This window comes from Neomonachus schauinslandi, chromosome 3 (assembly GCF_002201575.2).
Source record: "Neomonachus schauinslandi chromosome 3, ASM220157v2, whole genome shotgun sequence".
Taxonomy (NCBI): Eukaryota; Metazoa; Chordata; class Mammalia; order Carnivora; family Phocidae; genus Neomonachus; species Neomonachus schauinslandi.
In genome coordinates, this window is record NC_058405.1 from 28,192,207 (window position 1) to 28,220,089 (window position 27,883).

Here is a 27,883-nt window from a genome sequence, read left to right on the forward strand (position 1 = left end):
ATGTTTTATTTATCAAAGACAATGAAATAAATCAGAAAATACAGAGAAATACAAAAGAAGTTATAAAGCATAAGTTATTTTTTCAGAAATGGAAAAATGGGGGCCCCTGGGTGGCTCAGTTGGTTGGGCGACTGCCTTCGGCTCAGGTCATGATCCTGGAGTCCCGGGATCGAGTCCCGCATCGGGCTCCCTGCTCGGCAGGGAGTCTGCTTCTCCCTCTGACCCTCCCCCTCTCATGCTCTCTGTCTCCCATTCTCTCTCTCAGATAAATAAATAAAACCTTTAAAAAAAAAAAAAGAAATGGAAAAATGTCCCTGAATAGTAATTTTAGATGTATCTTTTAGTAGTAGTCAGTGTCTAATAATAAACAAGCAACCAATTTTATATGTACTCTATAGCTGTATTAAATGATTTTTAAGTTTAAAAGATGATATAATTCTCATTTTTAATTTTGGCATTCAAAAACAAAAATAAAACTGAAAAGAAAATAGATGAGACATAAAATGATCTGCAAAATGTAGTTGCTTCCAGTTGTAATAATGGTCACATACACACATACTCTTGCAACACACATACACACACACACCACACCCCCATATTCCACAGACACATTTCTGTAACTTAAAAACAGATTATTTGGCATATCTGAATTCAAGATATGATTTTTATAGGTTAATCCTACAATCATAAAGCAAGAAGCTATTAGTACAAGTTTTTATTTGTTTCATTTAACAAACTAAACATCTAAAGAAAAAATTATTACAATGATAAATGAAAGATACTTTTATTGGCTTCTTAAAAGACAAATGCAAATGAGAATATCTTATTCAGAAAATTAATTTTCAAAAGTGTCTTAAATGAAATAAATATAATGTCTAATACAATCTCTTCCTACAAGACTCTCTAAGATGGCAATGCTAAAAACCAAGCTTCTCAACAGAATCCCTAAACTTGGCACGTCCCTTAAAAAGAAAACAACGAAAAGATGTTTTTATAAGGGACATGTGGAATACCCATATCTTCTTATAATCTGTCCTAAAACAAACTATCTTTAACACCCAAATTTTCTCTATATATTAAGTTCACTTAATTTTAAATTAATTGAAAAGATATCCAGACACAGTTTCTAAGAAAACAATGCAGAAAGTAATTTATGCATGGTTATTTACAGAGTTTGCTAAATAATAATGTAAATATCATGTTCAAAAATCTGACGAAGTTCTTCTATAATCAGCACTGCAGGTTTTAAAAACTATATATAACAAAGGATGTTTCACGTGTAGAGTTACACTAGATGAATCTAGGAGCCAGAAACCAAAGCATTTGACATGGTTAATAATTTCATTTTTATTATACTAAATGTCAGGTCGGAAGTCAATGGCATTTACATGCTGGAAGACTGTTTCTCACTCATCTCTTTCAATTATAACAAACACTGATTAACCAAATATGACTGGACTTTACTGCTACAACTTTATGGTTTCTTTCAAGTATACGCAAATCTTTTACATGGGCACATATGCAAATGTGCAAAACAAATGAAATATAAATATTTAAGAGAATGAACAGAAATGGCTTTTAAGCATAAACCATCCTGCTATTCAATTTTGAAGATCTATCTTTTCTTCACTAATTTGTCTTCTGCTTTTAGTAGTCTTCTATTAAAGTTGTAGGTTTACAGATGATCTGGAAATTTCACATTGATATAAGAAAAGAATGTCTGGTCGATGCAGTCTAGGGACAAAGAAAGAGTCTTAAAGTATATTAAGTTGTAACTGTCTACATGGTAATACAATAAAAACCCATTTTATAGCAGTATTACATCAAGTATATAATGTTCTTTTGGTAAAGATAATATAAAATAGCATATTATCAGAATATATTCCGAAGTTTAAGCTTCTATAGGAAACCATCTAGAAAATATTTACACATTAAATTTTAGGCTCTTGAAAATGCAAACAAGATAATTACACTGAATACTCACAGAATATCATTCAAATTAGTAAAATTACTTTGCATTTTATCTTACATACTGATACACTTGCTGTTACTGCTCACAAAGGTATTTTAGTGGTTGAAGAGAAAATGTGACACCTTCTAGAGCTAAAAGAACATTTAAAGGATACTTTAATATTTTCCAGAAATACAACTATTCACTGTACTCTTCAGTAGAAATAAGTAAATTAGATTATGTAAAACTCCTAGTTATAAAGCTTAAGCAATCAAATCCCAAACCATACAATTTATTTATAAAAAGAATACAGTAACTTTGAAACATTTTGTACTTGTAGAGACATCTAGAAGTTAAGTGTTTTAGCAGACACTTTGCCTATGCAGTTCAAATACTTTAAAAGTTCAAATCACTTATAAACATGAAGTATATGGCACTTGCTTTAAAAACAGTATAGAGGGAAGAGATATTTGTAAGTCATATATCCAGTAAAGAGTTAATATCCAAAATAGTTAAAGAACGCATACAACTCAATAACTAAAAAACCAAACAATCCAATCAAAAAATGAACGGAGGATCTGAATAGACAGTTTTCCAAAGACACACAGATGGCCTTCAAGCACATGAAAAGATGTTCAACAACCCTAAACATGAGGGAAATGCATATGAAAAACACAAGCAGATTATCACCTCACACCTGTCAGAATGGCTGTAAGTAAAAAGATAAGAAACAAGTGTTAGTGAGGACATGAAGAAAAGGGAAACCTTGTGAACTGTTGCTGGGAAAGTAAATTGAGGCAACCACTCTGGAAAACAATATGGAGGTTCCTCAAAAAATTAAAAATATAACTACCCTACGATCCAGCAATTCCACTTGTAGCTATCTATCTGAAGAAAATGAAAACACTAATTCAAAAAGATACATGCACCCCTGTTAACTGCAGCATTATCTACAATAGTCAACATATGGAAAACAACTTAAGTGCCCATCAATAGATGAATGGATAAAGATGTAGGGTGTGTATGTGTGTGTACCATATATACATGATGGAATACTACTGAGCAAAAAGATCCTGCCATTTGTGACAACATGGATGGACCTTGAGGGTATTATGCTAAGTGAAATAAGTCAGAGAAAGGCAAATATTGCATGATTTCCCTTACAAGTGCAACGAAAAAAACCCAATAACAACATAAAACAACACCTATACTCATAGATACTAAAAACAGAGTGGTGGCTATCAAAGGGGAAGGAGTTTCGGGACAGGGGAGCAAAATGGGTGAATGGGATTGAGAGGTACAAATTTCTAGTTACAAAACAAGTAAGCCATGGGGGCGTAAATTACAGCACAGGGAATATAGTCAATAATATTGTATTTGTATTAATTTGTATGGTGACAAATGGTAACTAGACTTATTGTGGTGAGCAGTTCACGAAATATACAAATGTCAAATCACTATGTTGTACATATGAAACTAATATAATATTGTATGTTAACTGTATTTAAATAACAAAAAGTCTATTCTAGAAAATAGAGATATGAGGTCTCCTCATGTGAAGAAATTACTAGCTAGCTGCATGCAGCCTCCAGAAACTCACTGGGTAACTAGTAAGACCTCTGCTCATTTCTTTATTCCCATTTATTCAAGTTGAAGCCTTCATTGTTGATACAAAATGACAGACATTAAGGAAACTATGAGAGCTCCCATTTTCTTCACACAACTTTTATTCTTTGATCTAGTTTGTTAAGATCAGTGCATGGAAAATTTCTTTTCAACCACAAATTTGTTTTTTGTTTTTTGTTTTGTTTTGTTTTGTTTTACCATGTCTGTGGATTTCACATTGTTTTATACAAAATGCCCATCCCTTCTGTGTAAGTGCTTTGTCGTATTTTATTTTTCAAGCCTTTAAACTGTGTGCTAATGGTTCCTTACATCCTGTGGTTAATCTTTTAAAAAGAAGTTTAAAAAGTCTGACTTAAAGTTTTTTTATTCATTATATATTTAAAAAATTAAAATTTATGAAATTCAATTTTTAAAAATCTTAAAAAGTTCACAATGTACTGAATCTTAATTAGTTGACTGTTAACAGTATAACAATATATTAAATATGCTAAGTCTAAGTAAACAACATGAGTACACATAAAGTCATCTGGTGAATAGGAATACATGAAGGAAACAGAGTTCTATATTAATATTTCTTACCTCTATAATAAGAAGAAATATCTTGTTCTATGAGCAGCTGCCATACTTTCAGACATGTTTCTGACTTTTAGATAATTAACAAATCCTCTGAAGAAAAGAAGCAGGCCTGAAATGGTTAAAGTAATACAGATCCATTATGTTCTTATACGGAGAGGGCATCAATTTAAAACAGACAATTATAAACAAGATCCTCTTGGCTTAAGGAATTTAATCTGTAAAATTCTACTCATTCCATAAAATATTTTACACTATAACGATAATAACCATCATGAAAAAATATAAAGAAGTTTACTGCCTCCCCAAATTCTTTCAATTTAAGTCCAGATGTATCTAAATTAAAGCAAATCCAGCCATGAAAATCCAGAATTACACAAAAATATATTTATTCCATGATTTCTTTAAATAACAAAGTTACCTAATGCATTTAAGCTGATTCAACTCAGAGAAATCCCATTTTTATATGAAACTTTTCAATTAATACAACTACTAAGCAAACTAAGACATATTTACTGATAGAAAGTATTCAAGAAAGAATATATTCAAGTAATTTGCTAACAATCATGGGATAAAACCAATAAGCCTCTCTAATAATATCAAGTGCCTGTCATCTGTGAAATCTGTATTTGAAGATATATGTTATGTAAATAATTTTTAGTTCTTATTTTCAAGTATTAACAAAAGACTAATTTATAATACAAATTTAGATAAGAAGAATGAGGAAAGAATTGGGAAGCAACCACTCTATTGATTTATTAAATGATTTGGGATAGATCTTATATCTATCAGGATTCTCTTTAACAGGATTTTTAAATAACAACCATTTACATAACAGGAATCCTTAGTAATTAATAAAACAATGCCTGTGAAATGCTTCAAAGTTTCAGATGAAAAATATTAGCTAAATATAAAAAGCATTAGCATTATTAGTAAATTCTTTGATATACTTATTCAACATAGAATTCTAAGGGAAACATTTATTAACTTCAGTAAATGTTTAACTAGGTAATGGGCGGGGGCAAAACAAAAACAGAAGATATACACGCATGTAACTTTCCTCATCGAGAGGAGGAGTCTGTCGATTTAAAATGCAAAGTCCCAAACTAAATTTGTACCCCGACTCCAAGAAAGTAACCAAAGCACTAAAAAAAGCATGGTAATAATAAAGAGAAAAGATAGGAAGATATACAAATAATGACTAAAGCAAGTGGTATAAATTTCAGCTAAATCTGAGCCCATCTGCTTCCCATATCCTAACTCCTTCCATTTGTGACTCCCACTCTGAATTCCACCCTCATGTCCTTCCAGATGCTGTTCAAAGATAATGGTATTGTGATCCAAATGTAGAAGTATTATTGAAAAATGTAAACCAAAATTATTTGTGAAATTCCTACTTTTGTCTATGAAAACTACTGTTTCTAAGACTATTTTGTCCTGCTCAGGCATTTTCTAAAATAAACCGGTTCATATCTAGAAACCAATCATTCAGCAGCTATTGTTTCTCAGTGTTCTACAATGTACTCAACATTCTTCTGAGTATATGTGAGAGCAACATTTTTATAATGGATTAAGTTTTCACAATTCCCTAAATGCTAGATTGTGGTTCTGATGTGAAAATGGGGGGTGGTCCTCTGCATTTCACTGGGCCCTATAGTTGTCTTCCTAACATCCAATCCTTAATAATATATTTAGAAGCAAATACACTCATTTAATATGCTTAAATACCTAAAAGACTTCATATATTTTTTCACTTTTAAGTAAGAAACTCAGTAACGAGCACAGAATTCAGGCAGTCAGAAAACAATTAATAATACAAATAACTGCCTAAACCCTTGTAAGAGTCTGGCTCCCTAACAAAATCACAACACTAGAATAATTTCACTATAATTGTTAAGAGTAAGAATACAAGATCTTTAGTGACCTTAACTGACCACTAAGAATTTGTTTCCCTAAAGATCCTAAAGATCCAATACCAGGACTGAACAAAAACTCAATGAGAACACTGCCACCTACTGAAATGCTATTATTTTCTGGTATAATTATGTTACTACAGAAATGTGGGCTTTTAAACCTAAGTAGAGAGGATATTCTTCATGTCACTAAATAAATCTGAAATGTGGATTAAAGGCATTATGTGATTTTGAGATTAACTTACCATACATCTAGAGTGAAAATCACCAGGGAACAAAAATTGGAAATCCATAAAATTCATCAATATTAATAAAAAGACATGCCTTGTAAAAAGAAAACTCAACAGAAGTACTGTGATCGTTGAGCATGAAGCCTTCTTATGCCTGGCTGATTAATGATTAATGCAGGGTACATTTCAAAAGTATAAAGAGTGTTTCAATGTTCCAAAAATAAGAAAATGCATAGAACATCCAACTATCCTACTCTCAACATATCCTAGGATCGTTAAAAGAAATTATGCATGTATATTTTCCAAAATAAATGCTAAAGACAATTTTTTTTAATCATTTAGGATTTTCAAGTTTTGCGATATTCAATTATCATCCAACCACTGATTTTTTTAAACTGACAGGCTCTGGATTTTCAATCAGAAATCTCGAGTGCAATGTATAATTAATTATCCAAATAGCTGAGATGATATTAAGTATTTGGATATGAGAATTTTACAGTAGAAAAATTATTTCCACATAAGTTTCAACACAATGTATTTACGTCTTACAATTTGGGGAAATATCAAAGTTAAACTAAATGCAAATTAAAAACTGAAATGCATTAGAAATAAACTTACCAAGTACAAGAAATATCCACCAAAGCCAATACTGTCCATTGAAATATCCAGTAAAATAATCAGAAAACTATGGAGTGAACAAAAATATATTAACCCTATTTATGTACCTAAATTTGAAAATCATAGATTAGCCTCAGTTTCAGAACAATTTACCTCAAATCATCTCTTGCACTTAAAACAACACAAAGAGAAAAATAAATACTTAATGACATACATAATTATTTGAGGAAACAAACTCTTTAAAATCTTGTATACAATAGCTAACAAACTTATACAAAGTATTTTAGAAACAAAAATCAGTTTCAAAATTCTAAGAAAGAAAGGTAAATTCTATATATCTGAATCCAACTTTCTCATTAAAGAGTTCACATGTCAGTTCTTTTTTCATAATCTCTCAGAGCCACAACTACCATCCCAAACACACTACAGCAACCCGCTGCTTTAGATATTAACACCAAAAGCCACATTAGTTTAATCTTATCAGATGGGGATGTTCAGCTGACCTCTAAAAAGAAGAGCTTTTGACCTTCTGTACACCCCCTACTGTTAATCACTGCCAAGAATACTAGGCACATAAAGACCCCCAACTCATTAGAGTCTTTTTATTTTCAAACTAGATGCTCCAGTATTCAGTTCCCAATAGTGAGCTGAGAACAGCTAAATGAACCTTGAAGTGGCGTTTCAACAGTTCCTATTAGTGACCATGGTAGACAGTTTTATACTCCCTGTGAAATGAGTGTATGAACAGGCAGATGGAAGGCAGAGTCTGATACTGAACACAGGTATCTTTTCCTTGCTTAACCTCTGGATGTCATGATTTATTATTTTAAAAAAATTTTTTTAAGTCAATCTAATTTTCTTCAGTTACTTCAGATAATTCTTCCCTATTATCCTTTAGCACCTAAACAATTTTCCAAAGTTATTTTTTGAAAGTGTTTAATATAACCTAGTCTAAAACTACTAAAAATTAATTTGTTTTATTTACTCTGTTTCCATTCGTTGGCCTCCAAACTGAATCTGATTTAACTAAAAATGATTTTGTCAAACGGAGATTTGCCCTCAAATCTGAAATTAAAAGTATCTCCAACTTTATTTTGGTAATTATTTCCAACTATTCGTTGGTAATTTCCACAAAAGTTTAAAAACCCTATAGGTTTAGGGGCCCCTGGGTAGCTCAGTCATTAAGCCTCTGCCTCAGGCTCAGGTCATGACCTCAGGGTCCTGGGATCAAGCCCCACATCGGGCTCCCTGCTCGGCGGGAAGCCTGCTTCTCCTTCTCCCACTCCCCCTGCTTGTGTTCCTTCTCTGGCTGTGTCTCTCTCTGTCAAATAAATAAATAAAAATCTTTAAAAAAAATAAAAAAATAAAATAAAAATCTTATAGGTTTAGTAATAAAGTACTTATAAATTGTAAATAATCTCACTATTGAGGAAGCATATGTACTAATGATTACCTAAATTTGTTTTTTAAAACTTTTTAAGTATTTCTACAGGAAGTATTTACAATTAATAAACGAACCATAATCTAAATTTTCGGCTGAGGGCTTTAGAAATTTCAAAGTTTAAAATTTTTAAAGTATCATTATAGATGCAGATCCCACACACTCCTACATCTTTAAAATATGTACAAGGGAGAACTAAACAACTGGGGAAATACAGCTGGTAAAGTAGGACTGCACTACACTTTTTAATGAAGTGATTAATAAGTAGAAATAAAAGATTTTCATATAGGTTTTAGAGTCTTTAAGAATGAAAAGAAATAAAGAACCAAAGCAACACATTTTTAACTTTCTAATTTTTAAATATATTGTAGAATATACTTAAATAAATAATATTACCTGGCAAGAGGCAACCAGAAAAGTAAGAACATCATTCTTCACCAAAAATATTTGCCAAAGCTAGTCTTTATTTACTCCCCAATGAAAAAATATAATCACTTTCACCGTGAAGTCAAAAAAAGACTCACTATGTAAAAAGGATAAACTAATGAGTTTTTGGATTCATTACTGAGTGAGTAAAAATGTTTTAAAATACCAATAGTCAGAGGGCTGAGCCAAGTTGGGGTTTTTTAATGAGTAAATCAATCATGTTGATTGGCCAATCACAGGATGCAAAAACCAAATTTTGGAAAATAAATTAACTGACACTAAGAGTTTATCTAATTTTATTTTATTAATATAACACCAGTAGTTTATTGTTTACATCCTGTCTACTTTCAAAAAGAGTTGTTAGTTTTTAAAAAAAACATATTGATTTTTAAATAAATGAAAACATCAAAAGCCTTAGACAGAAATAATAATACTAGAATCAGCTAAAGATAGTTACATTAAGTCTGAGTAAATGGAAACTCAGAAACAAAAAGAAAAGCTACAGTATGATTTATAAATTACTTATTGTCTAATAAAATAAAACATCATGCTTTTAGGAGAAAACTTTCTCTCAGCACTTCACATGGCATTTATTGCTTAGAGCATTATAATAAAAGTCCAAGTACAGTGACACAGAGGCAGGACAGAATTAGGAGAAAAGGCACTGAATTGAGACCAAGCTAGATTCTAATCCAATAAACTGTGGGATATCGAGCAAGTTATTTGACTTTCTTTATTCTTAGCCTTTATCATCAATAAAATGTCTGGATTATCATTAGCATCACTGATACAAGCAGGAGTCAAGAATTTGGTGTTTGTAACGAATTATGCTTGCAACACAGTAAGTACTCAATGAAAGGCAGCTATTATTATTTGATAAAAAAGATTTTTAAAAATCTTTTTCTTATATCAATTCTCAATATACACTAAAGGCATAATATTAACCTTAACCTAGTAGCAGTATTTTATTATTTTTTTTAAATATATTTTTTTTAAAAAACCACATTTTATGTGGGTTTTTTTTAAAGTTTATTTTTTTAAGTAATCTCCACACCCCACGTGAGGCTCAAACTCATGACCCCAAGATCGAGAGTCACATGCTCTTCTGACTGAGCCGGCCAGTGCCCCTCAGTAGTGGTATTTTAAAGGGAAACGAAACAAACCTGATGCAATCCCCAGTATTTGAATTTAAGTTCCCCATCTTATCACATTAGATGGAATTAATTACTAGATAAACAAACCCCTCTCAACTAGGAGTACTATAAGAGAATTAGGCCCTAATACCCTAACAGCAGAGGTTGCATATAATGGACTGGACTTTTTTTTTTTAATGAATCTAGAATACACAAAGTTACTAAGTTTAGAAGAGTTGAGAAAACAATCCTCAAATCATTTTCTGTGTTCTGTGACTAAGAAATCCATTTGAATAATAGTAATTAATTCTATTACTAACATAATAATAACCATTGGGCACATCTAGCTTCAACTCTTGTTGACGTTTTTCTAGTAATAACTTCTGCAAGGGCAGGGATCGTGCTTTATCTTTATATGCTCCCTAACACCTTAACAGATTTATGATCATGGTGGGAATCCACTTCACATTTTTATTTATTTTTTTTTTAAGATTTTTTTATTTATTTGAGAGAGAAAACAAGCAGGGGTGGAAGGGTAGAGGGAGGGAGAGGGAGAGAGAGAAAAAGAGAGAGAAGCAGACTCCCCAGTAAGCAGGAAACCCGACGTGGGACTCGATCCCAGGACCCTGGGATCATGACCTGAGCCGAAGGCAGACGCTTAACCGACTGAGCCACCCAGGTGCCCCTACTTCACGTTTTTAAAAATGAAATTAGAAAAAGAATCTGCCAGGGGGCTGTTCTTACATTGGCTCAGATTTTGATCATCTGAAAAGGCGGCAAGTCTTAGGTACTACCCAAGAATCAACTGATTAATAACCAGAACCTTTATCTGGTCTGAACAGAGACAAGGTCTGATAAGATTACTGACACTCTGGGAAGCAGTAAGTTTAAAAATAATGAAGAAACACATTAAGTCCACAGTTTTAATTTTTTAAATCAATGTGATAATGTAGGTGCATAAGTGAAGTGTCTGAAGCACTTAAGAAAAGCTGACATCTTAGTATGTGATTCTACAGAATATTTTAGGAGGATCTCATTCAATTAGAAATCAATGTTTAAATAAATATGATTTGTAGAAATTATGCATTTTATCAATTGTGTAATAGCACTTAAATATGTGGGTTACTTTTAAGAAAACTTACCAGAACAATAAATAAAACCACTTTTTTTTTTTTTTTAAGTGATAGTGTCGTGTAGTGATCTCTGTGGTGTGGGGCCCAGTGTGGAGCCCTATGTGGGGCTTGAACTCATGACCCTGAGGATCAAGACCTGAGCTGAGATCAAAAGATGGATGCTTAACCTACTGAGCCACCCAGGTGCCCCAAAACCACTCTTGATCATTCTCCTAGGCCTTATCCTAAAGAAACTAGGGACAAAGCTTCGTAAAAAGGAGCCAAAAGGAGCCTTCAATAGGCAAAGGTGAAGAGCTGGGGGAAGAATATGCTAACGATATTACTGCTGATGGAATGGTTACAGAAGATTATTTTGGGACAAGCTGCTGAGATGGGAAAAAGAAAAGGACTTAGGATTATCTCCCTACACACCATCTTGTAAGTGATAAAAAGTAGACAGAGGGTAAATTCCAGAAACAACAGGGAAATAAGAAAGGTGGAGAAGGAACATAAGGGAAAAAAAGGTGAGTTCTGATAGCCACCTCAGAGGCCTTAGTTAACTTTTGAGCTCTTAATGTTACTAAACGAAAGAGTGAGAGGATAATTAAGTCCTTGAGAATTTTACTAACCAACAGAAAATGCTCTGTTTTAACGGGTGGTAGGCACGCGTGCGTTGTATCACAACAGTCGCAGCCTGGTTTACTGAGCACATGCATTTGTACAGCAACTGGACAAGTGCTTGAACTGAATGACCTCTAGACCTCACAGAAATCCTGAAAGGCAGGATTACCAGCTTATTATGAAGATATGCTCACAACAATTTAAAACGTAAAGTTAAAACACTGATATAAATAAGATTCAAACTCAAATTTTTGACTTCAAAGCTCTTTCCATGTAGTAACAAGCTCTCATGTAATAAAGTTACAAAATGTTCACACCACAGAGATCACTACAATAATAAGTCTAAAAAGGTTAAGAATAAGTCTCAAAATAATTGATTCATATATGTAAAATGAACATTTATGAACCACACAAGAAATTTCATGTATTTTAATGAAATAGAAGTGATAGAGGCTATTAAAACACTCACCCTAACAATAAGAATCCATTTGATCAGTGAAAGTCCAAATCCGCAGATGGCACCATATCTCCCAGCTATGGTATTGGTGATACAGAAGGATAAACAAAATCCAAGCCAGTTGAAAATAAATGCCACTAAAAGCAAGAGAAATAGTCCTTTTAAAGACCACACTTTGGAAACAAATTAACAGAGACATAATATTAACAATACTTCATTGCAACATGGAAATAACAATTCCCTTTCTTTTGACTGTACCAATTAAGTCTTGTTTATAGACTATAGTTTACCTTTTGCAAATATATTAGTTATTAACTACACATTAACAAACAAGTAAGCTTGGTTTCTTGTCAATTTGATCAAAAAGGATCAATTCCTTAAAACTTACCACCAATAGGTGAAACTGCATTTTTAAACCACCTAAAAAACCAAGTCACAAGGTAACTCCCATGTGATCCCACCCAAGAATTCCAACCTAAGCAATCAACCAACCAAACTGGATTTTTTTAAAAGCAATATTAAAGAGGAGCCAAATAAATTATAAAATACTTCCAGAGAAGGTAGTGTTCATTGCCTCTTCGTCCTACCTACTGAAACATGCTTTTCCCCCTTTTCAGGATCCCACCCACCTACAGAGCATTTTAGGGAAGGCTGGACCCCATACTTAACCCCAAAAGGTGGGTCCTGAGTAGTCTGGGAAAATCACAGGAGGCCAAAACTCCCTGCCATTTTTTTTTTTTAAAATAGGACTTCTGAACAGCATTCTTCGGTTCTTAAAAAACACATCAAGGAGATAGAGGATGGAATATAGGTTAAATAACAGTGGCTCTAGGTTGATCATTGTTGAAACTGAGTGATAAATACACAGAGGTTATTTATACTCTTGCCTAGTTTGAGAATTTCTACAATGTTGAAAAAAAAAAAAAAAACTCCTTATCCAGTGGATGACTAGTTTGGATATAACATCTGGAACTGCTGCCGGGATTCTGCTGTCAGCCTGAGGATTAAAGTGTGACTCCACAAGGGCTAGGGAGTGAAGAAAATCAAAGAAAAGCAGAGCCTTAGAACTGATACTTGCTGTGGCTGAGGTCTGCTTGCCTATCTGCTTGCCTATGGATTTTCTGGTTTGTGAGATAATTTCCTATTTAAAACAGCCGAGTAAGGGTTTCCTATTACTTGTAGCAGAAACCATTCTAACACAGGTCCTTGAGATATAATCAGAGTGCCCTATCTATGTCCAAGATATTAACATTATCAAAATAATAAGAGTAAAGATAATAAAACTGAAGATCAATTTGAGCAGAACTTTAGTCCTGTTCAGTGCCCATCCTCTTACCCTCAATATCTCTAACCAACCCTCAGGGAAAACAAAGTAAATTACCTAGAGAAATGCTGATTTTTCAGAATTCTGAAGACAAAGAGGAAACATTTTAGGATAAGTTTAAATGAAATAGCTATTTCTTCAAAGCAATTCCCCTACTCCTATAATTTCTTCCTTCCTAATGCCTTCTGGGCACAGCTTTCTTGATCATTTATGGTAAGCTATGTTATATGGTACAATAGTCAGGAGAATGAATTTTGAAATAAGAGACGTGTTTGAGTCACAGTGTGACATATATCACTCACTAGACTCACTGCTGACTTCTGTGAGCCACAATTCTCTGATCTGCAGGACCTATTTCACAAGTCTGATAAGGGGATTAAGCGAGATAATGAATTTAAAGAGCTTAGCACAGTACAGAACCTGGCACATGGTGACCGCTAAGAAATGTTAACCATTATTACTACCCAGAAAAAAATGGTATTTTTAGAGTAGCTTGTATCTTTTCCGCAAAAAAGAAAAAATTCAGGAGACACTACTGGAAATAAAACTTGCTCACACTCCACATTTTCTTTTTTGTAAACCTAGATACTGATCAGTATTTGGCTATCCTCCACATCTGTGCTATTAATGCCACCAGCCACACTGCTTTTTCTACTTGCTCCAGGAACCCACCCTACTCTACAAAGGATGCTATTTAAATTTCAATTAACTAAAAGTAAATGAAATTTCAAAATTTAGTCCCTCAGTCACACTAGCCACATTTCAAGTGTTCAATGGTCACATTTAGCTTGTAGCTATCATATTGGACAGTGGAGAGAGAGAATTATTTCCATGGTCAGAGAATACACTATTAGATATAGCTGCTCTACATCTAATTGGTTAATATATGTGTTATCTGTGGAGAAAAACATGCAACAGCTGATCAAAAGATAATTTGATATCTCTTTAAAATACATAATGTGCATTAATGAACAGCAGTAGAGACTCCCAAACCGGTGTCCCATATATATGCTAGTGACAGGCTGAGCGAGCTCCTCTCTTCCTCCTCAGCAGGCAGGTGAGATCTGGGCAGAGCACAGACGTCCACTAGCCCTGAGCACCTTATTCCTAGATCCCAGCGTGCTATAAACATTCTATCATTTTGTAAGCATGTCATGCTGTTAAAACACAGGAAGCACTGATGGAGAAAATACAAAACAGCAAAATATTCCAAAAGTGCATTTTTACCTTTGAGTGTGTGTATGTTTAGTTTGGGGGAAAATTAATTCTAACACTGTTTTCCTCGAAACAGATTTACCAATATCTACTATACATATAATTGTACTCACATCAGAAATAAGATACAAAAGAACAAAAAAGTACCTACTGAGTCATTGTGTTTTCTTTTTGCTCTCTGCCAGCAGTATGGATTCCTAGAAGCTGTGCTCATGTAATATAATGTGTTATGGACTGAACTGTGTCTCCTCAAAATTCACAGCTGAAGCTCTAACCAGTGTGACTGTATTTAGAGACAGGGCTTTTAAGAAGATAATTAAGGTTATAAAGGTAGAGCCCTAATCCACTAGGATTGGTGTCCTTATAGAAAGAGAAGAGACACCAGAGTGCTCTCTCTCCACCCACATGTAGGAAAGAGACCATGGGAGGAAATGGCAAGAAGACAGCTGTCCATAAGCCAGGAAGAGAATCCTCACCAAAACCCGAATTTTCCAGCACTTTGATCTTGGACTTCTAGACAGTCTCCAGAACTGTGAGAAAATAAATTTCCACTATTTAAGCCATCCAGTTGATGGTATTTGTCATGGCAGCTCTAAGAGACTAATACATAACTTTATCCTTCTGTAACTGGGTTAAACACTGGGAAAACAGTGAAGTTGGTGACTACTCAAGCATAGATATACTTTTTAGGCCCCTTGGCCTATAAGATAGCAAATAAAGCTGAACAGGTCCTTAAAATACAGAAAAGGCAGAAGCATTCAATTCTAAATCCTCTATGACATGCCTGAGTTGGCAAAAGAGAATTTAATAAATATATGCTAAACCTTAAGTGTATAAAATCCATAAAATTAGGAACAACATATAGTAGAGGCAGGCAAACATATACATGCCTCTAGAAAAAAAGACAAGAACACCTTTCTTTTAACTCTACTTCACTCATGCCATGTTTCCCTAGAAACCTAAGACAAATTAGGAAGCTTAAAAGGTGTAGGGCACCTATTCCCCACACAGCAAGGCCCAACATGGAATCCAAAGAAGCAAAAGTCTTATATAGCCTATATTCCTTAGAAAAAGTAAGATTTGGGGTAGCAAAGCAGCAGGAAGCAGGGCAATTAACTCAGAAAAGTTGATAAAAAGAATGCTTACTGTTGCTCCAATTACACTTTCCACATTCACCTTCCCAGTGCTTCTTTATAAGAAAGTGAGTCAGACAGGTTAATGACATTTGAAAGAAGGCTACCAATCACTTTAAACCACGTAAAAGGTGAATGCTCAGGTAAGGATGGGGAAGGAGAACATTACTACTACCTTCACCTAACAGCACTTTATGATTTATGACATTTCACATATTTTAATTTAATTGATCCTCACATTAGTTTTTTAAGAAGGGCAAGGTCAGAATTAATTCCATTTACAGAAAGACAAATTGAGACTTAAAACAGTGAAGTGCCACATAAACTCACAAAACAAGAGGTATAGGTAAGACAGGAGCACCCAAGTCTTTCACCTCTCCAGTGATCATTTTATTATACCACCAATCTACATAAAGAGGGTAGCAGGATAACCTAGAAAGCAGTATTGTACACTACAGTTTATCCTTTAACTAATAACACTTTACTTTTAAATTTCCAAAAGCCACAAGATATTTATTAATTACAAAGGGGAAAACTTTATAGTGAAGAAAGCTGGCAGACACCATCTTAACCTGATGAGAGTTGGCATCACCAGCAATAAGACATAACTAGATCACTGCCTCCTGATATGATGCACTGAGAAGGGCACATCATTCCTATGGTATTCTTAAAAAAAAGAAGAAGAAGAAGAAGGGGAAGAGGAAAGAAGAAATGCATAACCTGAATCTAATCATGAGGAAATATTAGGTAAATCCAAATTGAGAGACATTCTACAAAACCAGTCCATATGTAATGTACGGTGATTAACGTAATAATAAAAAATTTAAAAAAAAAAACAGTCCGTATTCTTCAAAAGAATCAAAGTCATAAGAAACAAAGACTAATAAACTGTTCTTCAATTAAGAACAGACTAAAGCGGGCGCCTGGGTGGCTCAGTTGGTTAAGCGACTGCCTTCAGCTCAGGTCATGATCCTGGAGTCCCGGGATCGAGTCCTGCATCGGGCTCCCTGCTCAGCGAGGAGCCTGCTTCTCTCTCTGACCCTCCCCCCTCTCATGTACTCTCTCTCATTCTCACTCTCTCAAATAAATAAATAAATCTTTAAAAAATAAAAAAAAAAAAGAACAGACTAAAGCAAAATGGCAATGAAATACAATATATAATCCTGGACTATAAAAATAGGGACACCAATGGGGGTGCCTGGGTGGCTCAGTCATTAAGTGTCTGCCTTTGGCTCGGGTCATGATCCCGGGGTCCTGGGATCGGCCCCACATCAGGCTCCCTGCTCCGTGGGAAGCCTGCTTCTCCCTCTCCCACTCCCCCTGCTTGTGTTCCCTCTCTTGCTGTGTCTCTGTCAAATGAATAAATAAAATCTTAAAAAAGAACACCAATGGGACAACTGGTAAAATTTGAATAAGGTCTGTAAACTAGTTAGTACTATTTCATAATGTTAATTTCCTAATGTTGATCATTGCACTGATGTTACATAAAATGTTAATACTTGAGAAAGCCAGACGAAAGTTACATGACAATTGTATTATTTTTGCAAATTTTTCCTAAGTTTTAAATTTAAAGATGAAAAGGGCGCCTGGGTGGCTCAGTTGGTTAAGCGACTGCCTTCGGCTCAGGTCATGATCCTGGAGTCCCCGGATCGAGTCCCGCATCGGGCTCCCTGCTCGGCAGGGAGTCTGCTTCTCCCTCTGACCCTCCTCCCTCTCATGCTCTCTGTCTCTCATTCTCTCTCTCGCAAATAAATAAATAAAATCTTTAAAAAAAAAAAAAAATTTAAAGATGAAAAGTTTAAAAAGGGGGCGCCTGGGTGGCTCAGTTGGTTAAGCGACTGCCTTCGGCTCAGGTCATGATCCTGGAGTCCCGGGATCGAGTCCCGCATCAGGCTCCCTGCTCAGCAGGGAGTCTGCTTCTCCCTCTGACCCTAACCCCTCTCATGTGCTCTCTCTCATTCTCTCTCTCTCAAATAAATAAAATCTTAAAAAAAAAAAAAAAAAGTTTAAAAAGTTTTAAATTTTTAAAAATCTGATACTTGTTTTAAAAATAAATGAGAATCATAAATGAATATACATATAATACTAACAATGAGCACTTATTTCTTCAATCACAGAAAAATTCTTAATACATACAAATGCACTAGGTTTCAAAGACATCAAGTTCCTAGACAAGGAATCAATTTCACTAAACTTAATTCTGAACTGCATACAGGTAAATTTCTCTCTTATTCTCAAGCAATTCTCCTCATTTAAACAATTAGGCATTAAGAAAGACATGATGCTAACAATTTATTAGTTTTAAGACATTTCAGCTAAATTATAAGCAATGAGATGACCAAAACAAATTTTTTCGTAAACAAAATAAGTTTAATGCTTCACAAATACTTTATGAGTTTCTTAAGGTATAGTTACAATTTTTTTTTTTTAAGATTTTTATTTATTTGAGAGAGAGAGAGAGAGACTGCGCGCACAAGCGGGGGGGGGGGGAAGGAAGGAGGGAGAGGAAGAAGTAGACTCCCCGCTGAGCAGGGAGCCTGATGTGGGGCTCAATCCTAGGACCTTGGGATCATGAGCTGAGCCAAAGGCAGACGCTTAACTGAGCCACCCAGGTGCCCTACAGTTAGAATTCTTAAGTGTTCCCTTTCTGGATTCACTTACCATCTACAACATCACCTAAAAGCTATATAATTATAAACCCAGCTCTATCTGGACAGAACATGTCATCAATGTATTGTTTTTCAGTATGTGTGATGCCTAGACAATCTCTTTAAGAGTTTTAACTTTTATGACTTGTCCATGGTAGGTGCTCAGAACTGCTTATTAGTGAATACAGATGCTCAATATCATCAATCCTTGGGGAAATGCAAATTGAACCACAATGAGATACTACCACACATCTATTAGAACAGCTATAATTTTAAAAATTGTCAGTACCACATGCTAGTGAGGATCAGAGCAACAGAAACTCACTCACCGCTGGTGGGAATGCAGAGTGGTACAGCCGCTTTGGTAACACAGTTTGGCAATTTCTTACAATCCAGAATTCACATTTCAAAACAATATTCTAATTCCTTTTAAAATTACGATTTAATATGTCTTTAAATGTGTTTCCCTCAAGTCTAAAATGGGAATAATGGGGGCTCCTGTGAGTTCAGTTAAATGTCCAACTTGGGATTTCGGCTCAGGTCATGATCTTAGGGATTGTGGGATCGAGCCCCACGTCGAGCTCTGTGCTCAGCAGGGAGTCTGCTTGAGATTCTCTCTGTCCCTCTCCCTCTGCCACTCCCCCTGCTCCCACACGTGCTCTCTCTCAAATAAATCCATACATCTTTAAAAAAATAAAAATAAAGTCAAATGGGAATAATACAGGTGATTAATTTTTACTATAGTATGCATATTCTTCAATTCTGAAGATTCACACATGGTACAAAATTTCTAAACAGAGTCTATTACAGTTTTAAGCATTATAGTTCAAGGTCATTTCCGCAGACTATTAATTATCCAGTGGACTAAATCTTAATTTCTAGCTTTTAACAAATAATTGACTTCCATTCCACTCTCTTAAAAACTCTTAAAAAGAAGATCAGATACAAGTACGTATGAGGCATTCTGCTGACACTTCAAGGGATTATGAGAAGCAAAAATTATCAAGGATACATATCTTTCTTTCTTTACATTTTCTGAACATGAACATGCAATTATTTTACCAAATTTATGTGTAAGCTTGTTTAGGATTACAAGCGGTAAGAGATGGAAATGTGGATGCTATAAGAGAGAAGGGAAGAATTAAACCATCAAAAAGTTCTAATTTGAAATATTGATATTCACTGTAGTTTTATTCACACAATTTATATTACCTGAAATGTTTAAGTTATAAACCATGTTAAAGAAAATTTGTTTCTGACAAGAGGTGTTTTGGTAAGGATGTGGAGAAAAAGGAACCCTCTTGCACTGTCGGTGGGAATGCAAACCGGTGCAGTCACTGTGGAAAACAGTATGGAGCTTCCTCAGAAAGTTAAAAATAGAACTATCCTATGACCCAGTAATCACACTACTGGGTATTTACCCAAAAAATAAGAAAACACTAGTTCAAAAGGATATATGCACCCCTATGTTTACTGCAGCATTATTTACAACAGCCAAATTATGAAACAGCCCCTAGTGTCCATCGATAGATGAATGGCTAAAGATGTATACACACACACACACACACTCACACACACACACACAAAGCAATATTATTCAGTCATAAAAAAGAATGGTATCTTGCCATCTGCAACAACATGGATGGAGCCAGAGAGTATAATGCTAGGTGAAATAAGTCAGAGAAAGACAAATACACTGTGGAATTTAAGAAATAAAACAAGTAAAAAAAAAAGGGGGGGGGGTGCGGACAGAGAGATAAACCAAGAAACAGACTATAGAGAACAAACTGATGGTTACCAGAGGGGAGGTGGCGGGGGGAGGGGGGGTGAAATAGGTGAAGGGGATTAAGAGTACACTTATGATGAGCACTGAGCAATGTACAGAACTGCTGAGTCACTATACTATATTGTACACCACAAACTAATATAACACCATGTATTAACTATACTGAAATTAAATTTAAAAACTTAATAAAATTTAAAAAAGAAAATCTATTTCTGAACCACAGAAATAGAAAAAAGAATAGAATCTAAATAACAGCTACTAGATAGTTGAAGAAACATGAAAAATATAGCAAGCTGCAATTTGAAGAATAGCCACTAGATGGTAGTGATTACAAATAAATCTATGCTTACCAAAGCAAATACACTCAAACACTGGCCTACAACCTACCAGAAAAAATGTATCAGGAAATGAAGTCCAAAAATAATTTATAATTTTACCCTTATAATATTGGTGCAGTATTTGTGGAATAGGGAACATAAAAAAAATAAGTTATAAAGACATCATTTAGTAAAAATGTAGTAAAAGCAGGTAATTTACACTAAATACATATATTCATATTAATACACCACCACAGGCCAAAAATAAAGGCAACTAAGTGTGTAGATCACCAAACATTTGCAACGCTGTTTTATCATCAAAACGTTGCCAAATGTAAAAAGGGGGGGTGGGGCGCTAAAAAGAAGACAGTAGGATTAAGTGAAATACAGAAATGGAGAAATATCACTAAGCTCTGAGTCAGATAGATGGTATCAAATCACATCTTTATACCAAGAGACAGGTATTTATACACATATAGTACAATAAACTTAAATTTCCTTTTCCAATTAAGATTTTTAAAATACATAACCATTAAAGGAATTAATATTGACACTACTCTTTTTATAAACAAAATATGTGGGAAGCCTGTTATGAATAATAAAGGTTACCCTTGAACTAAAACTAAGGAAAAAAACTAATATTTACTAGACTAATAGTACAAAACAGTAGTTATTTGTAGTCAAAGTGTTCATTTCCCTTCCATGGTACCTACCATCATATCTAACTACAAATTTTAACTGAAGACACAAGATTTAAATATTGCATATACATTAGCTGGTTGCCAAGCAGAACATAATTTACTAAATTTGAAGAGAAAAATGTAACTGCTTTCCCACTCACCGACCCACTTCTGAGTGGTTATCTACTTCTATTCTTTAGCAGATGAAACGAAAGAAGGAAAAGAAGCAAGAAACTATTTCAAAATGGAGGATTAGTGATTTCCCAGACTCAAAAGTAACTCAGCTCAAGGTATGTATTTTCTGTATTTTCTATTTTTAAAGTTGAACATGATACTTTAAATAAGTAAACTATTTCTTAGTTTTATTATCAAAATAAATTTTATACTTAAAATGAATTAAATCAGTATTCTATGAGAGCTTGATCATTTAACCAGGTTGAGGGCAGAAATTTACTATATTTAGTCTAATAAATATACTTATATGAATATTGGATTTCAAAAACTTAATTTTAGCAATTAAACAATTCAAGTGTCGTAATATTATGTACTGAGTATACTATCTGCCAATCCCTGTGTTAGGAACTGAAATAATAGACTGTAACACAGTCTTCCCTCAAAGTATAAAGTCCACTTTATAAATTCAGGTATTTAAGAATTCTGCAACATGTTAAAAAAAAATCATACTTAGGTTTTTGGTCTTCTAATTCCTTACCATTCCCCCAAACAAGATATATTTGCATTCTTTTGTGTCTCGAATCACATTGTTCCAGGTGCCCAGAATTTTCTTTTTCTAACCCTTATTCCTGCTTAAAGACACTCAAATGGAAGTCCTTTGCTCCAAAAGCAGAATTTATAGTTTCATTCTGCATGCTCCTACATCACTGCATGGACACATAGCATTTCTCATGCAAAAACATATTTAGCTTAAATATACTTATATAATTCTATATAGTCAGCAACTAGCATAATGACTGCAATACACCATTATAAGTATACTAAATACTAGGATTTTTATTGCATCATATGATCACATAGTTCAATATCAGGAACAATTTACATTTTAAACAAAGTAGTCACCCATTAACACTATCTGCCTTTCTTCACAATGCTACTTTAAATACACACACAGCTAGTATATGCAAAAAAACAATTTGGAAATGAAAAAACACTTACTGAAAAACGCCAGCATGAAAATCCCATCATTACCCACTCTGAGCTGGTCTGCATCACTAAAGTCATCTCTTTGTTGGCACTCTTCCTCCTGAATCTGTAAAACACATAACATTAGAACAGCTCACTAAAAAACTAATTACACCTTTATTATTTAAGTATAAAGATAAGAATTTAAATAAAATCAGATATTCTCAATTTGTTGTATAGACAAATGATACAATGAGTACAATGTCTGGCACACAGTAAATACTCAAAAACATTAGCAAGTATTAATTTTTCATGGGCACCCTTGAAAAGAGTAATTTTAAAAGAAAACACAAAAAAAGATAAAAAGTAAACATTAGATTAATGAAAATATATCAAGAAAGATGTGACTGACACATTTGCATTGAACAGTAAAGAGGAATTTTCATAATCAGTGGTGGAATCTAAACTGGTATGCTCTCTATGGCTGGCAATTTGGAAATATTTATCAAAAATAAAAATGTACAACCCGTAACTATATGGTCACTTAATCTTCGACAAAGTAGGAAAGAATATCCAGTGGGAAAAAGACAGTCTCTTTAACAAATGGTATTGGGAAAACTGGACAGCAACATGCAAAAGAATGAAACTGGATCACTTTCTTACACCACACACAAAAATAAATTCAAAATGGATTAAAGACCTATATGTGAGACAGGGAACCATTAAAATCCTAACACAGGAAATAACCTCCTTAACATCAACCATAGCAACTTTTTACTATGTGTCTCCTGAGGCAAGGGAAACAAAAGCAAAAATAAATTACCGGGATTTCATCAAAATAAAAAGCTTCTGCACAGTGAAGCAAACAATCAAAAAACTAAAAGGCAACCTATGGAACAGGAAAACATATTTGCAAATGACATATCTGATTAAGGGTTAGTATCCAAAACATATAAAGAACTTATAAAACTCATCATCCCAAAACTGAATAATGCAATTTACAAATGGGCAGAGGATATGAATAGACAGTTTTTCAAAGAAGACATCCAGAGGGTCAACTGACACAGGAAAAGATGCCCAACATCACTCATTATCAGGGAAATGCAAATGAAAACTACAATAGGGCGCCTGGGTGGCTCAGTCGTTAAGCGTCTGCCTCCGGCTCAGGTCATGATCCCAGGGTCCTGGGATCAAGTCCCACATCAGGCTCCCTGCTCTGCGGGAAGCCTGCTTCTCCCTCTCCCACTCCCCCTGCTTGTGTTCCTGCTCTCGCTATGTCTCTCTCTGTCAAATAAATAAATAAAATCTTAAAAAAAAAAAGAAAACTACAATAAAATATCACCTCACACCTGTCAGAATGGCTAAAATCAACAACACAAGATACAACAGGTGCTAGCAAGGAACCCTCTTGCAATGTTCGTGGGAATGGAAACTGGTGCCTCCACTCTGGAAAACAGTATGGAAGAAGGTTCCTCAAAATGTTAAAAATAAAACTACCCTACAACCCAGTAACTGCACTACTAGGTATTTACGAAAAGAATACAACAATACTAATTCAAAAGGGATACATGCACCTCATTGTTTATGGCAGCATTATCTACAATAGCCAAATTATGGAAATAGCCCAAGTGTCCATCAATCAATGAATGGATAAAGAAGATGTGGTGTTTATCTACAGTGAAATATTACTCAGCCATAAAAAAGAATGAAATCTTGCCATTTGCAATGACGTGGATGAAGCTAGAGAGTATTATGCTAAGCAAATAAGTAAAAAACAAATACCATATGATTTCACTCATATGTGGAATTTAAGAAACAAAACAAACGATCACAGGGGGAAAAAAAGAGGGGGGGGTCAAACCAAGAAACAGACTCTTAATTACAGAGAACAAACTGATGGTTACCAGAGGGGAAGGGGGTTAAAAAGATGATGGGGATTAAGGAGTGCACTTGTGAAGAACACCATGTTTTGTATATAAATGTTGAATTACTAAATAGTACACCTAAAACTAATACTACAGTGTATGTTAACTGGAATTTAAATAAAAACTTTGAAAAAAGAAAAAAAATGTACACAGCCAACAATTCCAGCTCTTGAAATATATTGTACAAATATACAATATATTCCCACTTAAAAGAAATGATGTATTAAAGATAATTCACTGCAGCAATGTTTTTTGGGTTTATTTGTTTGCTTTTTTAGAGAGAGGGAGAGGGAGAGAATCTTAAGCAGGCTCCACGCCTAGCACACAACCCAACACAGGACTTGATAGCACGACCCTGAGATCATGACCTGAGCCGAAATCAAGAGTCAGACACTTAGCTGACTAAGCCACCCAGGTGCCCTGCAGCAATAATAATAAGAGCAAAATATTAGACACAATCTAAATGCCCATCAATAGTGGGCTCTCTAGTCAGGAGATAATTCTCCATGAGTCCTTCATGTTTCTTCTACACATCTTCTAGGTAGAGGCACTGGCTGCCCTTCTTCCTTATATTGCAGACAGCTTTGGAAGAGATAGTGTCTCTCCCCAGAGCAGAGATTAGTGACCAATAGAAAATAATGCGTTCGGGGCCACTGGGTGGCTCAGTCGGTTAAGCATCTGCCTTTGCTCAGGACATGATCCCAGGGTCCTGGATCAAGCCCTGCATCCTGGCTCCTTGCTCAGTGGGGAGCCTGCTTCTCCCTCTCCCTCTGCCCTTCCACCGTTCTTGCATGCACACTCTCTCTCAAATTAATTAATTAATTAAATCTTTAGAGAAAAAAGAAAATACTGGGTTCACTAAATCCAGGGTTCCACACTGTGTGTGGAAACATTACTTGGCCCTCTTTGTGTTTCTCAGTGGGAACTGAGGCTCAGGAGACTGGTCAAGAAAATGCTAATACATTCATGGTAGTCTCCCTATGTACATTGCCAAAAGAAAAAGATTTTCAAAACCATATTGCTCATTATTTAGGCAAAAAGATCCCTAAAACTCTGCAATCACATATCGTAAGCAACCCTCTTACAGAAAATACAGTGATTGGCAATAACTAAATATATATTAATAAAATTTTGTATAATTTCAAGTTAATTCAAGAAATAAACACTAAAGCCCAATGTGAGCCCCTCCAAACCACTGTCAACATGAGGGCAAGAATATAAATATTTCATACTCTTTTTTGAACATCAGTCCAGAGATTTTATCATATGACATCATTTTTAAGAAGACAGGAAACATATGCACAAAGATGTCCTTTACAACATCAACAATGGAAAACACAGACACATAATCACATCTGAAAATAATCCAACTGTTCACTAGGGAGGAAGAGCCACTAAATTATAATATATTGATTCCATGGAATTTCACTAAACCATTAAAAGAGAAACATTTATATAAAATGCTTAAAAATAAAAGATAATAGCTCTATAATAATTCCAACTACATTAATTTATAAATCCTAAAAGTGGTAAAAGACACCAAAATATTTTAAAATGAGAAACTATAAGAAAACAAGTGTGGTATTTTCTTCTTCCTAATTTCTTACATTGCTAATTTTTAAAAAGCTTTCATCAACTTAATAAACTGTAATCTATTAAATACCAAATATGTACCAGGTAATAGAAAGATGCTAGAAATGCAAACACAGAGTCCTTATCCTGGAGTTGCTCACAATTTATAAAGTCCTAGTTTTTATGTCAAAAGACAAATTACTGACAAACTTTAAAACAAGGTACAGGGGCGCCTGGGTGGCTCAGTCGGTTGGGCTACCGACTCCTTGGTCTAGGCTCAGGTCATGATCTCAGGATCCTGGGATTGAGCCCCAGGCGGTGGGCTATGAGCTCAGAGGGGAGTCTGCTTGAAGATTCTCTCCCTCTGCCCCTCCCCCCACTCCAGCACAAGCTCACACTAGCGCACACACTTTAATAAATAAATCTTTTCAAAAAAGGAGTTAGTTTCTATAAGTCCATTTAATCATCCCATAATTTACATGCAATCCTGCACATTAGAAATAGGAAATAGTAGAAAACAGTACTGTTTCCAAGTCTCCTGGCTACTACCTATATTCTCCCAATGAGCGTGGATTTAAGACAATGGACTCTGAGAAACAAACTGAGGGTTCTAGAGGGGAGGGGGGTGGGAGGATGGGTTAGCCTGGTGATGGGTATTAAAGAGGGCACGTATTGAATGGAGCACTGGGTGTTATACACAAACAATGAATCATGGAACACTACATCAAAAATAAATAAATAAATAAATAGGGGAAAAAAAGAAATAAGCTTTCACCTCACCCAGTTGAAATTCATTTATAACTGAATACATACTAAAATGCTAATCAGACCAGTTTTCTATCTGAATCAGGTATAGAAACCCATACTCAATCATCTTTTGTAGAAGAAAGGGTGCTGGAGCCCTGGGTTAGAAACTGATGAATTTAAAAGAGTCTTTACAAGGACCTAAGTAAGTCTCTTTTGTTTAATTATATTTTGCTTTGTGAAATTTTCCACAATCTTCACAAACTGGAGTTACAATGATATCAGAAGCAGTTGAAAACAGAAAACTTTTCCTTATGAACATGTTCCAATTCAGACTGGGATCATATTACTTTCTAAAAACAAGACACTGGAAATGATGACAATGAAAGGTTGGAATAGAAAACACTTCAGAGTTTTCTCTCCAAAAGAGAGAAAATTTTTTTTGCAGAGAGCAAGACAATGCTTGCTTCTTTCTCTTCAGAGTTAAGGACCTTTGTCATTCCCAAGGTCTCTAGGGAGACATTCCCTGAGGAAAGGAGTTATGCCCTTCTCGTTCACAGAGAGTGCATGCATGTATATAATGCACGTATAACCATGTACGTGCTAAGCAACCTAGAATTGATTTTGATAAACTCCACACTACAAATCTATGCTCCTTCTCTATGATTCTCTCCTCTAAGTATCAAAAATCCTTATTGACTGAGCTGTATTTTATGCCACTGTATTAACAAAGACTTACTTTCACCCTCTGAAGGAAATGGCATAAATAATAAATTTGAGGCTTACTGTCTTTACTTATGTGCCCAAAGCTATTTATGCTGACATTTAACTCTGTGTGTGTTGGAGTATGGGAGCGGGAACAGGCATGGAAAGGGATGGACTGATGAAAAAAATCCATCCAGGAAAAAACACTCGCCTATCAGATAATCTATTTGTTGGGCTCTGGCCTGATGGCCGAAGAAGAATGCTATACCTAGAATCAGTTTTCTCTCCCTTTGTCCCTCACCTAATCCTAGCTTTCTGTGTAAAGTGATTTTTGGTGTCTTTTCTTAAACAACATGGGATGAACCTAGGAAGCTGAAACGATATCTCTAAAGTCTGAAGCAAGAAAAAAAGCCAACAAACTCTAGCCCTGCTTGCAGCCATACTAAAATGTAAATAACGGGGCGCCTGGGTGGCTCAGTCGGTTTAAGCGTCTGCCTTCCACTCAGGTCATGATCTCAGGGTCCTGGGATCAACCCCCTGTCGGGCTCTCTGCTCAGCGGGGAGTCTGCTTCTCCCTCTCTTCCTCTGTGGTC

At 34.9% G+C, this 27,883-nt stretch overlaps 1 protein-coding gene across 1 annotated transcript in view; it reads right to left on the reverse strand.

Moving 5' to 3' along the window:
- Positions 1-245: 245 nt before the first annotated feature.
- The window catches only part of NDFIP2 (Nedd4 family interacting protein 2), a 94,581-nt gene continuing 66,943 nt past the window's right edge, over positions 246-27,883 (reverse strand). Inside the window, 5 exon segments of the mRNA XM_021697884.1 lie at positions 246-1,734; positions 4,157-4,262; positions 6,912-6,978; positions 12,114-12,238; positions 22,378-22,471. Of these exon segments, the coding sequence (XP_021553559.1) occupies positions 4,159-4,262; positions 6,912-6,978; positions 12,114-12,238; positions 22,378-22,471 (390 nt within the window). The 3' untranslated portion in view covers positions 246-1,734; positions 4,157-4,158.